This window comes from Vigna angularis, chromosome 8, assembly GCF_016808095.1.
Source record: "Vigna angularis cultivar LongXiaoDou No.4 chromosome 8, ASM1680809v1, whole genome shotgun sequence".
In the NCBI taxonomy this organism is placed as follows: domain Eukaryota; kingdom Viridiplantae; phylum Streptophyta; class Magnoliopsida; order Fabales; family Fabaceae; genus Vigna; species Vigna angularis.
The window spans coordinates 9,500,659-9,518,258 of NC_068977.1; the positions used below are offsets into that span (position 1 = coordinate 9,500,659).

Genomic DNA, 17,600 nt, shown 5'->3' on the forward strand with positions numbered 1-17,600 from the left:
TATTCTATAAAAGAATTGAATCTTCTTCTTTAAACTTTGATTTTATTCTAACTCCTTAAACATAGTAGCATTTCTCCCTTATGAAAAGAAATCATAATTTACATTATACAAAATTAAGAAAAATGATTATAAGACACAAGGAAAAATCTTATTTATATATATATATAGTGTACTTTTAATACTACATACAAGACAAGGCATGTCCTTTTCACATTGGACTAATTTTGATTGAAATTAGGTGAATAGAAGGATGTGAATTAAAATTCCATGACATCATATCCACAAGTGTCATACTTATTTAATCAATTAAAACAAGGAAAGCATTACGGTGAGAGATAATGCAAGAATGAACAGAAAAGAGGCGAAGCATTGTGAGGCTGAAGACGCATGAGTAGTAATAGCAGGAGAAAAAGATGGTGATGAGGAGGAAGATGAAGATGAAGATGGTGATGATGCAGGAGAAGGAGCATTAGCATTCCCTTTAAGTATGGTAATCTTTAGCTTCATCCCTTGACTACAGTGGCCCAAGGTACCACAAGTGAAGTACCTCGTACCTGGTTTCTCCAATTTCACAACATCATTCCCAGTACTCAGTGATTGGATTGGACTGCTGATATCACAACTCTTGTACGCACTCTCATTGCCTACTTCAACCACACTGTGCAAAGAACTGTACTTGAAAACTGCACAACAAATTAAATAATAACACATTATACCTTTTAGACTAGGTTTTAAAAATTAATTATTATTATTATCTTAACCCTAGAATAATAATGCAAAAGAAACATACCAAGTTTATCTCCAACCTTGAATGTTTGGCCTGAAGTCCATGACTTAAAGTCTGTGGATTGATCCCAACCTTGGCTTCCACCAACAACATGCTGTGCTGCAAAGACCTCCTTTGCAACCATGGCTGCAAGCAGTGCCAAGAAAAGTGTGTTCTTGAGCCCCATTGTTATAGCTTCTTTCTTCTTTTTCAGACTTCTCTTACTTCCACTTTCTCCAGACTATATGGGTTTTTCAAACATTGCTATGGTTCATTCTTATTTATACTCAGAGTTCCCCAATGGTTTTCTTTGTTGTTAAAATATAGGATTATTAGTTTTAGTTTTAGTTCTTATATTTCACAAAATTGTAATGTTGTTCTCTACATTTTCCCACAATTTCATTCCTTTAATTCTAACTGTTCAACATTTTAACCCTTGAATTTTACACATTTAATCTTAGTTTTTAATTATCTGGATTTATTTTCTCAATTTAAAATATATAAGTTAATGTTAGTGATGTATATATTATCTAGATATTATTATTGTAAAAACAAAAAACTAAAAAGGGTAGAAAAAAGCAACTTAAATTATAAATGTTATAAGACTTTTAACCATTAAATATAGAAAAGAAACTTAAATTATGAATTCATAAGATTGATGACATTTTCCGTTTTCATAAGACTTAATTAGTTTTTTAAACAATTAAGGGACATGGCTTTTAGAATTTTATTTTATAGGTGGTTAATTGTAGGAAAACTTTAAGACTAAGAATAATTATATGAAGTTGGTATTTTATAGTTGGTAAAATTAAAAAATATATTTCAATCTAATGGGTGGGTGAAGATAGCTTTGTCATCTCTTTGATTAAAGGGTAAAACAATGGTGCATTGTTTGTGAAGTATAATCTTCTGTTTCAGCCATTGGATTAACCACCAAGCATTCTAAGGTTGGTAAAAGATGATAAAGCTTGACTTTTAAACAAAGTTGTCATGTTACATATTTAAGGATAGCAATGCTGAATTGTTAAACAGGTGATAAAATGACCAAACGAAAAAAAAGGAGATTAAATAAAAAAATAGATCCATTATTTTTAGAATGTGAAGCTTCTTCCCAAAATTCAGTTTAAAAGTTTAGGAACTGATGTCTAAACATTAAAGATGTTTTATTTTTATTTTAATCATAAAAATATTTCCAGATTTTAATTTGTCTTCAGCAAGAAACATTGAAAATATAAAACAATTACCTTCACTGTCTGTTACACTAATCATTGAAAATAATGAAAAACCAAATTATTTGTATACAAAACAATGTTTTATATATATATATATATATATATATATATATATATATATATATATATATATATATATATATATATATATATAAATTAAAGGTAAACATTAAAACCCCTAATTTAGAACCTGTTTAGTAAAGTTGTTAATATAAAAATACGAGAATATTATTATTTTTTACTTATCAATTAAGTCAGGGATTTATCGGGACCCAATATTGTTTTTACTTTAATAAAATATAAAACTTTAGACTCTCAAGATATTTTACAATATTAGTTGTCTTTCCTCTCAAAATTATATGTTGAGTTCCTTACAATTAGTAGAGACTAAACCATGTTCGTTTAATAAAAGTAGAAACTAAATTAGTAAAACTTGCATATGAAAAAAAAAACTAACCCAACAAATTTTTTAAGAAATAAAAAGCACCTTTATCTAAAAAATTGTTTCCCGTTATGAATTCCATAATTTGTACCAATAATACAGTCAAATAAATATATAGTTACTATAAAAGAATAATTTCTGTCATAATTATATCTTGATTGGTAAATATTAACTTAAAAGAATTGTGTGAGGATATAGTTGTAAATCTTATCACTACAAAAAATTAGATTTCTACTGGAGATTATTTTTTCCGTTTCCGGCGGTTTTAACCCCCGGAAAATATGTTACTCGCGGTTAGGAAAACCGTTGGGAAAACCTGCGTCGTTAAGTAATTACTGACGGTTTTTTAAAAAATCGCCGCAATTAGCGGGAGTTTTGAAAAACCGCCGGTAGTAGTGAGGTTTTTACTAAAACCGCCGGAAATAACTGGGGTTAAGCAAAACCGCCGGTAATTTGTGAGGGTTTATGAAAACCGCCGATACTTTTGAGAGTTTTTCAAAACCGCCGGAAATATAAATAATTTAATTTTTTTTTATTATTCAAATTACTTGATTATCATTAATAAACCAAAATTAAATAATATGAAACCAAAATTAAATGTAAACATTAAATATAAACCAAAATATTATTATATAAATTGTAAACATTAGAAATACAATTAATGTTTCTTAAAAATTAAAATTAACATGTTATTTAATAATTATAGTTTTATACTTCTTCATTATTTTCATCATTTGGTACTTCTTCATTTTATCCATCATTTGGTACTTCTTCATTTTATCCATCATTTGATATACTTCCTTTTTCAAATATCTACAATATAAAACAATAATTAGTTAATAATATTTTAAAAAAATTATTAAACGAATTTAAGAACTATTGATGGTTGAAAAATGTTAAAATATGATATAATAGAAACTAAATTCAAGTATATCGATGAACACAAAAGGTTAAACATTTTATGGAAAGTAAGAGAAAAAAAAACATAGATCTTGATCTTAATATCTTCATTTTAGCCAGATCAATAGTAAAGTTATTGTGCATAAATAATTTCACCACATTGGATACCTAACTTATTGAATGTGACAAGGAAATAGTACAACCAAAATAGTACAACCAATATAGTTCTTTCTTACTAATTAAAAATCTTTAATCTAGTCATTGGTAGAGTTATATTTTCACCTAAATATAACTGAACATTAATTATGTAAAGCTGACAATAAAATGATGAATCACTGAAACGTTATTAACATTGTACTTAGTTATGATATGCAAACATTTTCCAAGGATCAAACTTCTTCATCTCACTAACAATTTAAAATTACAGAACTAGAAATTTGAAGTATACTTAAACAACTAATTGCTTTGCAGTTTACAATTGTATGCTCATTAGTAGGGGCACAAAATTTTAATACACGAAAAGTTCATTAAAAATTTTGAATCTCAGACTGAAGTAATAAATCAGTTAAAAAATAGTTTATTAGTTTTAATCCACAATGCACACTTTAACAATTTTACACTATCAATGAACTATAAAATGCCACCTTTTAGAATGGGGTTAAAAACTTTTACAGAAAGATCTTAATTATTACAATATATTATTTTAGTAATGACAAAACACGGTAGTTTTACCAAGACAACATACCAACCCCAAGAGTTCCAACTTGTAACATCCCAATAAATAGTAATAACCATTAATTAGAATTAATTACAATTAACAGTAAACAGTCATCAGTCTTTACCACTAACAGAGAACAAAAGCCGAACGGCTATAAGTGCAGCGTTACAATGTCGAGCCCCAAAATAATGAACGCTAATAACGAACGGTTTACAACATGAATAACCGAACGTCCTACAACAAAACTAAACCACTAACAACTACTAAAAGCGAGCGGTCTACTGCTCGGCCTTAACCTCCACTTCGACCAAGTTGGCGTCCTCCAAATTTTCTTCTTCCAGCGTAGCCTCAAGGGACGCCTCTCCATCTGCTCACATCCACAACGGATGATCATTGCATTGACAAGACGGACATACATCAACAGTAGACAACACAAGGAAAGTGCAAGGGTAAGCTTAGGTAATTTAATTCATACATATCACATACAATTTAACATACGAATTTAACACACAAGACATGCATCAATACATCAAAGCATAATATAATTCATCCAACTATCATAAGACCGACTGTCCGGACTGTGTGAATCCATGTAACCGTAGGCGTTCGTGCACCCGGTTGGTGTAGTAACTGGAACCCTCATCAGCTGCCAACCGAGGTTAACCCTATCAGCCTCAAAGTACTCAATAGGGCTAGGGCCTCCTGCCATTCCCACGCATGACCTACTCTCCTCTACATGAGGACGAGTACTCATGGAATATCAGGATGATCAGCCATCAGCGATTTTACCATGGTCACACTTTACAACTCATCATAATCAAATCAGGGAGACGTTCCTCCTTGGAACGCTCGTTCAAATATCATTATCATAACTTCATTTCTTAAATCGTTCGCACACCTTAACTTTTTCATTAATTCACATTTTCATTCTATGTTCCACTTTCATAAAAAGACGAACGTTATTTCACTGTATGGACGAACACTATTTGAGAATCGGAACGAACGCTATTTAGAATCAGGACGAACGTTTTCAAAAATCAATTATTATTCAATTTGCACGAGCGCTGGATAGAAGACCTTGCGCGATTTAGAACGGACGCTCGTTATAAGGCCGAGCGCTATTTCGAACGAACGCTTGGTAGAATACCGTGCGCCATTTAAGACGAACGCTCGACATAAGGTCGAACGCTATCAAAGACAAACGCTCGACATAAGGTCGAACACTATCAAAGACGAACGCTCGACATAAGGTCGAACGCTATCAACCATTTACCTTTTTGAACGAGCGTTCGGTCTAAGACCGAACGCCACTTAGGACGAACGCTCAATTAGCATTTCAAATGGGGACGCTCGTCTTAAGATAGAATCCTTTCCAAATGAAAGAATTTCACTCTAATTCAAATTTAGAGAAAACGAACGGTATATGACCGTACAAGGACGAGCGTAATTGATCAATCAGAGAAAATGATATTTTTCCAGACTTTTCAGTTTACAATGACTTTACAGATTTTTATACGATCCCTAACTTATGATTTCTCTCCACCATAAATCTCATACATTACAGAATTCATATTATCATTTCATCTCATACAGAATTTAATCATATTCAAGATCATACGTTTCATTCTCAACATACAGTGCAACCAATCTTACAAATATACATCTATCACAACAACAGAGTTCGTTCACGCATGCTTAAACCATCATACATTTCATAAATTCAATTCAATTCATGCTTTCATACACAACATACCAGTATAGATTAAATTACTAAAGCTTCCCTTACCTGGTCCAGTAGTGAACTTCCAAAAGCTAGGGTTTCACTCTCGTTCTCTCACAGCTTCTACCCAACGAGTCACTCCACGATTTTCCACTTAATCTAAGATACCAAAAATCGCATACAGTTCAGACCTAACTCATGCATGCAACCAGAGTTTGGTTCGCAGAAACAGAAGAGAAGAACGTTCAGGGACGAGAACTTACCAGGCACAGAATTCTAACTTGTTTGGTTCAAATGAAAGCTTACAGCACCGAGAATGATCCTACGGTTTCTGAAATGGAAGCAAAGATGCTGGTGGTGAGTGATCTTAGAGAGAAGATGGAAAGGGTTTAGAGAGAAGTTGGAGAAAAAAAACAGTCAGGGTTTAGCGAGGATGAAGATGAATGCGTGAAATGGAGTGTAGCGTAACAGAGAAATCATTTTCTCTTCCTCGTCAGCCAGCCATGCATTCACGCACTGCCACCTGGTTTTCCACTACCGCTTTAGAAGCTTCTGACGTGACAGAATGGCGTCGGCGCATGCAGAGGGTAAACTTCCCTTCCCGCGCTGGACGAACGTCCATCCACTGCACGCCACTTGTTTTCCTCCAACGCTCTGGAACGCTCCCTCATTGACACATGGCCGGCGCATGCAGATTGGGTTTGACGTGTCAAAATGGGTTTAATGGTGATCAGAGAGTGGATTTAGGTGCTTAATTATTCAGGGTCTCACATTCCCCCTAACTACAAAAATTTTCGTCCTCGAAAATTCTAAAGCTTACCAGGAAACAGGTGCGGATACAATTCCTTCATAGCCTCTTCAACCTCCCATGTTGAATCACCAGTCTTCGCGTCCCACACCACTTTTACAAGACGAACGTCCTTCCCTTTGTAGAGTCTGGTGCGGCTGTCTTCAATGCAGACTGGTTGCATCTCCAGCGTTCGATCTGGGCGAAGCTGGACATCTTCCAACTCCAGTACGTGTGATGGATCAGCTACATACTTCCGGAGTTGGGAAACGTGAAAGACTGGATGTAGGTTGGACAGTTGAGGTGGTAAGGCTAACTCATACGCCACTGATCCAATTTTCTTCAGAATTTGATAAGGTCCTACGAATTTGGGTGAAAGCTTCTTTGGACGAAGGACTCTTCCCACTCCAGTGATGGGATTCAACCTGAGAAACACGTGATCTCCAGCAGCAAACTCTAAGGGTCTTCTTCTCTTATCAGCATAGGATTTCTGCCTGCTTTGAGACGTCTTCAGTCGTTCTTGAATCAGTTTCACCTTCTCGGTTGTTTGCTGGATTAATTCTGGTCCGGTTAATACATTCTCGCCTTCTTGGAACCAACACAGTGGCGTTCGACATTTCCTTCCGTAAAGAGCTTCAAACGGTGCCATTCCTATGCTTGCTTGAAAACTGTTGTTATATGTGAATTCAACGAGCGGCAGAACTTCATCCCAAACTCCCATATGATCTAGGACGCACGTCCTCAACAAGTCCTCGAGCGTCTGGATGGTTCGCTCAGATTGGCCGTCCGTCTGAGGGTGATAAGCAGAACTCATTCGCAACTTGCTTCCCAATTCTCCTTGCAACGATTGCCAAAAACGAGACGTGAATCTCGTGTCTCGGTCTGAAATGATGCTGGACGGTACTCCATGTAGACGAACGATCTCTTTGATGTAGAGCTTGGCCAAGTTGGTCATAGACATCTTCAAGTTGACCGCTAGGAAGTGAGCACTCTTCGTCAGACGATCCACTACTACCCAAATAGAATCGTGATTCTTGACCGTGCGAGGCAAGTGAGTCACGAAGTCCATAGAAATGCTGTCCCACTTCCATTCGGGAATCTCCAAAGGTTGTAGTAAGCCGCCCGGTCTTTGATACTCCGCCTTGGCACGTTGACAGGTTAAACAAGATGCCACAAAACGTGCGACATCACTCTTCATTCCAGGCCACCAGAATGAACTCCGAAGATCTTGGTACATCTTAGTCATACCAGGATGAATGTTAAGACGACTATGATGTGCTTCCTCCAATATGATTCGCTTCAGCTCGCCATCATTAGGAATGCACGTCCTACCCAAGTAACGCAACATACCGTCCGTTCCAGCGTTGAAATGTTTTGCCTGATCCGTACCGAGCGCGCTTAAAATCTTCACTAGCTCATCATCCTCACGTTGCTTCATCCAGATTCGGTCGAACACATCACTTGTTATTCTAAAGGTGCAGCATTTGATACTGTTCGGCTCCAACTCGAACTGCAACTTTAGGTCTCTAAAGCTTTCCACTAAATTGAGTTCTTTCACCATCATAGCTGAAACATGAACCGACTTCCTGCTTAGTGCGTCCGCTACTACGTTAGCCTTTCCCGGATGGTAAAGTAACTCAAATTCATAATCTTTCAAAAATTCTAGCCACCTCCTTTGCCTCATATTCAGCTCCTTTTGATCAAAGAGATACTTAAGACTCTTGTGATCACTAAAGACCTGAAACGTTGCTCCATACAGATGATGCCTCCAGATTTTCAATGCAAACACGACTGCTGCCAGCTCTAAGTCGTGTGTGGGATAGTTCTTCTCATGGACCTTCAACTGTCTAGAAGCGTACGCCACTACCTTCCTTTCCTGCATCAGTACGCAGCCCAAACCTTGATACGACGCATCACAATACACTTCAAAAGGTTTGGCCGTGTCTGGAATGACTAACACTGGGGCGCTCGTCAATTTCTTCTTCAATTCCTGGAAGCTCTCCTCACAACGATCAGTCCATGCGAACGGCTGATCCTTCCTGGTGAGATAAGTCAGAGGGGCTACTATCTTAGAGAATCCCTCAATGAACCGCCTATAGTAGCCCGCGAGCCCCACGAAGCTTCTAACCTCTGTGACCGAACGTGGGCTCTCCCAATCCAGCACTGCTTTCACCTTGGCTGGATCCACTGCAATACCTCCTGCAGAAACGACGTGCCCTAAGAACTGGATCTCCTTCATCCAGAATTCACACTTTGAACGCTTGGCATACAATTCTTTCTCCCTCAACACGCTCAACACGATTCTCAAGTGGTCTTCATGCTCCTCAAAGCTCTTGGAATAGACAAGGATGTCATCAATAAACACCACTACAAATTTGTCCAGGTACGGTCTGAAAATCCTGTTCATGTAGTCCATGAAAATTGCAGGTGCGTTCGTCACTCCAAAGGGCATCACCACGTATTCATAATGACCATAACGAGACCGAAATGCTGTCTTATGAATATCTCCCTCCTTCACTCTAATTTGATGATAGCCCGAACGCAGATCAATCTTTGAAAACACGCACGCACCTTGCAACTGATCCAGTAGGTCGTCTATCCTTGGAAGTGGATACTTGTTCTTGATAGTCAGCTTATTAAGTTGCCTATAATCAATGCAGAGCCGAGAGGTGCCATCCTTCTTCTTGACCAGCAACACAGGTGCTCCCCATGGAGAAACACTCGGCCTGATGAACCTCTTATCCATCAACTCCTCAATTTGCCTCTTAAGCTCTACCAACTCGGCGGGTGCCATTCTATAAGGTTGAACCGAGATGGGTGCAGCAGTTGTCACCAGGTCGATCGTGAACTCAACCTCGCGTATAGGAGGTAGACCAGGGACTTCATCCGGAAAAACGTCCGGAAAGTCATCCACTACCGTTCGTCCTCCACTGCTCTCATCATTGGACGAACGTTCCACTTCGTTGTCTTCATACGTCATGATCAGAAAACAGCTCGCCCCTTCCATGATGTCTTCCTTCAACTGACCGCGATTGACAGACAACTCCTCCTCTTCTTCAACTGGGAAGACTAACTCCTTCTTTCCACAATCAATGAGGATCCGATTGGTAGCCAACCAATCCATCCCCAAAATTACTTCTAAGTCTTGAAGGGGTAAGCAAATGAGATTGACCTTATATCTACGCCCTTCAACTTCTATTGGACATCTCACACAAGCTGTAGACGTCTTAATCCCACCAGCCGCTGGGGTTGACACCACCAAGTCGAACTGTAATTCACTCTCCACTAGCCCCAGTTTCTCAACGCATGCCTTCGAGATGAAGGAATGAGTTGCCCCCGAATCATACAACACTACACACGGCTTTCCAAACAAGAAGCAAGTGCTGGTGATGAGCGTACCTGATCGAGCAGCTTCAGCACCCGTAATTGCATAAACTCTTCCTGTAGCTTGTGCACGTCCACCTCTTCCTTGTTGGGCTCTTCCAGTGTTCGGCGGCCTCATTGCCGCACGTCCTCCCACATAGCATTCGTTCTCCAAGTGCCCATTCCTTCTGCATTTAGTGCAGTATTTTCCCCCATTCAGTTGAGGACAAGCCCACCTCAGGTGTGGTCCTCCACACTGGAAACATGCCACACTCCTTGGCTGTCCAGACTGGCCGACAGTAGCCAAAGCTTGGGATCCACTCGCGTTGACCGCTGGACGAGCGTAAGGGGATCCTCTCTGATTAACATTTCCCTTTGAGACACTCGGCCCCCTTACTGTCTGCTGTTTCTTGTGCCGTTCCGCCTCTGCCAGGTTCTTCTCCAACACCTTGGCCCTTTCCACCATAGCAGGGAACGTTCGGATACACAAACTGGAAACTACGACCTTCAAATCACTGCGTAGACCGTTCTCAAATTTTCTACACTGCCACTCCTCACTAGTGGCCATTGTGTTGAAGCGGATCAAGTGTTTGAACTTGTTCGTATATTCAGAAACCGACATTCCCCCCTGAACCAGCTGTAAAAACTCCACCTCCTTTGCAAAACGGACACTGTCAGGGAAGTACTCCTCATAGAATTTATTTCTGAACACTTCCCAAGTAATCTGCTGGTGAGCGTCCGTCAGAATGGCTCTGGCGCTCGCCCACCAGTGGCTGGCTTCTCCAGTCAGCAAGTACTCCGCATATGCCAAGCGGTTTTCATCCGGACATCTCTTGGCGTTGAAAATTCTCTCCATATCTCTCAGCCACTGGTCCGCTTCATCCGGAAGACACTTGCCACTGAACTTGGACGGATGGTGCTGGAGAAAACTCTCCAAGCTCCATTCAGCATTAGGTTGGGTAGCATGTTGAGTGGCGTTTGAAGAAGAAGCTCCAGTCGCACCTCTAGTGGCAGCCAAAATCTCCATCAATTGCCTTTGCGTGTTTTCAGAATTAACACGCGAAGCCTCTAAACCTTGCATGGCAGCTTGGTTTTGCTGCATCAGAGTGGCGTTTTGTTCCATGAGGGTGGTATTTTGCTGTTGGAGTCTCTCAATGACGTTCTCCAACAATCTAGAGTTGTTGGAAGCATCAGGTTCACTCGGTTGAGGTGGGGGAGGAAGTCTAGGAGCCATTCGTTCTCTGGTTCATCAGAAAACGAGCGTTAGAATTGTTCAAGAGTTAAATAATTCCATAACTCATTAAACACAATACAAGCACACAACGAAAACATAGTGTACTCATAACCTACACGTCCTTTAAAGAACAAAACTGCTCTGATACCAATAAATGTAACATCCCAATAAATAGTAATAACCATTAATTAGAATTAATTACAATTAACAGTAAACAGTCATCAGTCTTTACCACTAACAGAGAACAAAAGCCGAACGGCTATAAGTGCAGCGTTACAATGTCGAGCCCCAAAATAATGAACGCTAATAACGAACGGTTTACAACATGAATAACCGAACGTCCTACAACAAAACTAAACCACTAACAACTACTAAAAGCGAGCGGTCTACTGCTCGGCCTTAACCTCCACTTCGACCAAGTTGGCGTCCTCCAAATTTTCTTCTTCCAGCGTAGCCTCAAGGGACGCCTCTCCATCTGCTCACATCCACAACGGATGATCATTGCATTGACAAGACGGACATACATCAACAGTAGACAACACAAGGAAAGTGCAAGGGTAAGCTTAGGTAATTTAATTCATACATATCACATACAATTTAACATACGAATTTAACACACAAGACATGCATCAATACATCAAAGCATAATATAATTCATCCAACTATCATAAGACCGACTGTCCGGACTGTGTGAATCCATGTAACCGCAGGCGTTCGTGCACCCGGTTGGTGTAGTAACTGGAACCCTCATCAGCTGCCAACCGAGGTTAACCCTATCAGCCTCAAAGTACTCAATAGGGCTAGGGCCTCCTGCCATTCCCACGCATGACCTACTCTCCTCTACATGAGGACGAGTACTCATGGAATATCAGGATGATCAGCCATCAGCGATTTTACCATGGTCACACTTTACAACTCATCATAATCAAATCAGGGAGACGTTCCTCCTTGGAACGCTCGTTCAAATATCATTATCATAACTTCATTTCTTAAATCGTTCGCACACCTTAACTCTTTCATTAATTCACATTTTCATTCTATGTTCCACTTTCATAAAAAGACGAACGTTATTTCACTGTATGGACGAACACTATTTGAGAATCGGAACGAACGCTATTTAGAATCAGGACGAACGTTTTCAAAAATCAATTATTATTCAATTTGCACGAGCGCTGGATAGAAGACCTTGCGCGATTTAGAACGGACGCTCGTTATAAGGCCGAGCGCTATTTCGAACGAACGCTTGGTAGAATACCGTGCGCCATTTAAGACGAACGCTCGACATAAGGTCGAACGCTATCAAAGACAAACGCTCGACATAAGGTCGAACACTATCAAAGACGAACGCTCGACATAAGGTCGAACGCTATCAACCATTTACCTTTTTGAACGAGCGTTCGGTCTAAGACCGAACGCCACTTAGGACGAACGCTCAATTAGCATTTCAAATGGGGACGCTCGTCTTAAGATAGAATCCTTTCCAAATGAAAGAATTTCACTCTAATTCAAATTTAGAGAAAACGAACGGTATATGACCGTACAAGGACGAGCGTAATTGATCAATCAGAGAAAATGATATTTTTCCAGACTTTTCAGTTTACAATGACTTTACAGATTTTTATACGATCCCTAACTTATGATTTCTCTCCACCATAAATCTCATACATTACAGAATTCATATTATCATTTCATCTCATACAGAATTTAATCATATTCAAGATCATACGTTTCATTCTCAACATACAGTGCAACCAATCTTACAAATATACATCTATCACAACAACAGAGTTCGTTCACGCATGCTTAAACCATCATACATTTCATAAATTCAATTCAATTCATGCTTTCATACACAACATACCAGTATAGATTAAATTACTAAAGCTTCCCTTACCTGGTCCAGTAGTGAACTTCCAAAAGCTAGGGTTTCACTCTCGTTCTCTCACAGCTTCTACCCAACGAGTCACTCCACGATTTTCCACTTAATCTAAGATACCAAAAATCGCATACAGTTCAGACCTAACTCATGCATGCAACCAGAGTTTGGTTCGCAGAAACAGAAGAGAAGAACGTTCAGGGACGAGAACTTACCAGGCACAGAATTCTAACTTGTTTGGTTCAAATGAAAGCTTACAGCACCGAGAATGATCCTACGGTTTCTGAAATGGAAGCAAAGATGCTGGTGGTGAGTGATCTTAGAGAGAAGATGGAAAGGGTTTAGAGAGAAGTTGGAGAAAAAAAACAGTCAGGGTTTAGCGAGGATGAAGATGAATGCGTGAAATGGAGTGTAGCGTAACAGAGAAATCATTTTCTCTTCCTCGTCAGCCAGCCATGCATTCACGCACTGCCACCTGGTTTTCCACTACCGCTTTAGAAGCTTCTGACGTGACAGAATGGCGTCGGCGCATGCAGAGGGTAAACTTCCCTTCCCGCGCTGGACGAACGTCCATCCACTGCACGCCACTTGTTTTCCTCCAACGCTCTGGAACGCTCCCTCATTGACACATGGCCGGCGCATGCAGATTGGGTTTGACGTGTCAAAATGGGTTTAATGGTGATCAGAGAGTGGATTTAGGTGCTTAATTATTCAGGGTCTCACACAACTAAAATCCCAACAATATTAGCATCCTTAGCTCTCTCCACAAGGTAATATCTGCATAGTCATCACTCTAGCTTAGTAAATTTGAAGATATAAGATGGCTTACACAACACAAGACAGAGTAGTGTGTTTATATTGGGATACATACCTATGTTTAAGAATCCTCCTTTGTTGAAACAAGTTTGTCACCGTTTGATTTTCATTTGCATTATATCTGACTAAAGCAACAGAAATCATAATAATTATAATCATGATTCAGAAAATCCTAAAGTAGAAAATAAGTTGAGAAGACTTTTGATTTCATATAGATGTTATACATGTATAAAGAAAGACCTATTCTCCCTACACCTCACGGTCTTCCTCCTGCACCTCCAAAACATATTTTAATTCCAATGATACCCTTTACAGAAAAATCGCATTTCGAACTGCGGCAATTTCCTCCTTCACACCGCATTTCGAACTGCGGCAACTTCCTCCTGCACCTCCAAAAGCGGAAAGCACAAACCCACCGCATTTCAATCTGCGGCTGAGACAAACCGCACTTCGAAGTGCGTTAGATTTTTAGGGTTTAGTTTTTTAATTTTTTTATTAGGTTAGTATATATTTATTTTATTAGGTTTTATTTTTATTAGGTTAGTATAATAAATTTAATTTTTTATGTTAGTTGTTAAATAAAATGTTTTGTTTTAATATATTTTGAATTATTTTATTTGTTTGTTAAATTTTGTTGAATTTGTTATTTTTCAACATATTATTATTTTCTTAATATATTATTTATTATGTATTTAATTTTATTTAAGTTTTTTAATTTTTTATGAAATTGAAATAATTATTAAATTGTTTATTGAATTAAATAATAATTATTATATGTAATGTTAAATATTATTTTGGATTTAAAGTGCAACAATTAATTAAAACGCACTTCGAAGTGCGGTTAGGAAACAATTAATTAAAATAGAAAACGCACTTCCAAGTGTGGTTAGGAAACAATTAAATAGATAGGAAACGCACTTCGAAGTGCGATTAAGAAAGAAACAATTAATTAAAATAGGAAACGCACTTCGAAGTGCGGTTAGGAAACAATTAAATAGATAGGAAACGCACTTCGAAGTGCGGTTAGGAAAGAAACAATTAATTATAGGAAACGCACTTCGAAGTGCGGTTAGGAAAAAATTAATTAAAACGCACTTCGAAGTGCGGTATTAATTTTTGACTTTTGTTAATGAAGGGTAAAGAAGTAAAATTGGGGATGCAGGATGAAGGCAGTAAGGTGTAGGAAGAATCACTCGTAAAGAAATATTAAAACAAAGAAATAATTTCAGGGATATTAGCTTCCCAAAATATACCTTTTTGTTAGAGATGTCGTACAATACATGACACATGTTTACCAATAGCTTTCCTAAGGTCATTTCATGATAGAAATACAATGCAAAGGAAAACATAAATTAAATGGAGAAATTAAAGGACGGGAAACTGTCAACCTATTTCACAAGTATTGAATGTGAGCACAACATTAGCAAAAGCTGAATCATCAAGTCCAATCCAAAAGACCAAGTAATCATCCATGCTTTGTCCCAGAGGTAATTTCCAAGTTAATCCAAATTTTTTTTCTTAATTTCTCCAAAAATACTTAATGAAAAAAAAATATATTTTCATAAGTTAAAATTCCACGAATTTAACAACAGCATGAAATAAGATGTGTTATACTATTGCCATAAAAGCATACATACAAATTAAAAAATTCCATGTCATTATGAGTGAGTGCCTCCCTGAGCCTTGAAATCTTAGCATGCCTATTGGGGCGGTGGTGACCTCCATCTTCAAAACAAGATATTTGCCCCGTGTTTATCCACTGCACAGATAATGTAAGAAGGGCTCAGAAGATGGTAAAATAAGAGTATGGATGATTGAATGAAAAAGAAAGAACAAGACCTTGAGATAGATAGCTGAGTATAAGAGAGCTTCCAACTGATCTTCCCCTTGTAGACCTTCAGCTATAATATCACGTACGATATCAAGCTTCAAAGTGAAAATTATGGATAAAGTTAATATGCTAATTAAGAAGTAAAGGTACTGGTTTCTAAAGAAGGCACTAAGGGAAGGGAGTATTATGAACTGAAGTACCTTTCTCCACCAATTCCTGGAATTTTGATCAACTTGAACAAATTTGAGAGGCAAGCCATGAAGACCTGAAGTGTCCCATTTCCTCTGTGTTTCATGGTTTCCATGCTCGTTGGATCGCATGAAGGAAACAGATTTACCTTGCCACTCACCAACAAAGGGACTTGGCTCTGCCTCTTCAGAAACAGAAGAACTGCCAAGCTGATCATTTCAACTTCGGTCTGAAATTGAATCTCTCCTCTAATGGCATTGCCATCTTTAAGCCTCTTGACAACTACAAGAGTACCATCAGGGAGAACTCCTTTGTAGACATTTCCAAAACCACCTTTTCCTAATATGTTTTTGCTGCTGAAGTTGTGAGTAGAAATCCGGAGTTCTCTGAATTGAAACCTCTTCAAGTTTCCAAGGTAGACTTCTTCATGATGCCAGTTTGAAACAGTTAACAAAAAGGTCATAAATTTCAGAACAATACCATACTTGAATTAACTTTTGATGCACTAGAACATTCTTATATAACGATGTATATTTTACTTTGATCTCATTCAAGGTGTGCAAATGGCAAGTACCTTTAATATCGAAGAATGCTTGTTGATTGTGCTTGTGTCTCCACCAAATAACACCTCCAAACTGGAAATATAAACTGAAATTATGCATGAGATACAAGTATAAAACAGAAGAGTTCATATGTGTATTACAGAAAATTGTGTTGGGTCATGTTAGCCAGAGACTTTGGGCATTCACCAACAAGAGTGTTATTATTGAGCCTCCTGAAACAATTTTGGGAAAATTTTAGCATTAAACATTAGAGATTGATACTGAAAATGGATTCATCTCAAGATATCAAACCCAAGCTCATGTATGCTTACAAGTATTGGAGGCTTCTCAAGTGTCCCAGAGGAATCTTCCCTATGAAGAAGTTGTTAACACCGTCAAGGAGGTCGTGAAGAAGGAGGTGGCTCCGGTCAACGTCTGATTCCACCTTGTGCAACTCGCAAGCTCCTAAAAAGCGCCAATCGCAACATCGGCGAGCTCCTAATGATGCTTGGGTTTTCAGAATTAGGGATTTGAAGCAGGGAAAGACAAGGGAATTAGGAATTTTGAAGTGAAGAAGGACTGTGAGAATGGAGAAGTCGAGACGCGAAAGACGGTGAAAATGGAAACGGTGAGACACGAAGATTGGGAGATGGAAATGGCAAGACACGAAGGTTGTGCGAATCACAAGCTCCTTAAAAACACCATCGGAGAGCTCCTCAAAAAGTCAATCACAAGGTCGGTGAGCTTCAGGTTTTCGAAAATTAAGGATTTAGAGGAGGAGAAGGCAAGGAAACCATGACTGCGAAGTGACAAAGGGTTACGAAGATAGAAAAATTGAGACGCGAAAGCTGAAGATGAAGAAGTCGAGAGGCGAAGGTGAAGATGAAAACGAAGTAGTGAAGAAAGTTAATAATACTCGAAGCTCTGATGAAGTGAAAAACAAAGCACCGAAGGTGCAAAGGCACGACATTTCGGCAGTTTCACAAAGAAACCCTTAGAATTATATTTTAAAAAAATAAATTATGTAATGAAATCACGGATAATTAGGAGAGGTTTGTAAAACCTCGGGAAACGAACCTCTACTATGCTGCTATATTTTTGTAGTGTATAGAATTATTTACGTCAAATAAATAATAATTATTATTATTATAAAAGAACCTTTTATATTGATTGGTAGACGAATC

General features: G+C 38.4%; 2 protein-coding genes across 2 annotated transcripts; both read right to left on the reverse strand.

Annotated features, from left to right (window-relative positions):
• Positions 1-126: 126 nt before the first annotated feature.
• Positions 127-1,028, reverse strand: LOC108345253 (mavicyanin). Its single transcript, XM_017583839.2, has 2 exons — positions 791-1,028; positions 127-683 (listed from the first exon to the last, which is right to left on the reverse strand). Exons 1-2 carry the CDS (start codon positions 951-953, stop codon positions 307-309), a joined length of 540 nt encoding a protein of 179 aa, XP_017439328.1. The 5' UTR covers positions 954-1,028; the 3' UTR covers positions 127-306.
• Positions 1,029-15,389: 14,361 nt separating this feature from the next.
• On the reverse strand, positions 15,390-17,139 carry LOC128193645 (protein NSP-INTERACTING KINASE 1-like). Its single transcript, XM_052867656.1, has 6 exons — positions 16,749-17,139; positions 16,578-16,649; positions 16,449-16,522; positions 15,886-16,297; positions 15,694-15,780; positions 15,390-15,613 (listed from the first exon to the last, which is right to left on the reverse strand). The coding sequence occupies exons 2-5, from the start codon at positions 16,595-16,597 to the stop codon at positions 15,756-15,758; spliced, it is 531 nt and encodes a 176-aa protein (XP_052723616.1). The 5' UTR covers positions 16,598-16,649; positions 16,749-17,139; the 3' UTR covers positions 15,390-15,613; positions 15,694-15,755.
• Positions 17,140-17,600: the final 461 nt, after the last annotated feature.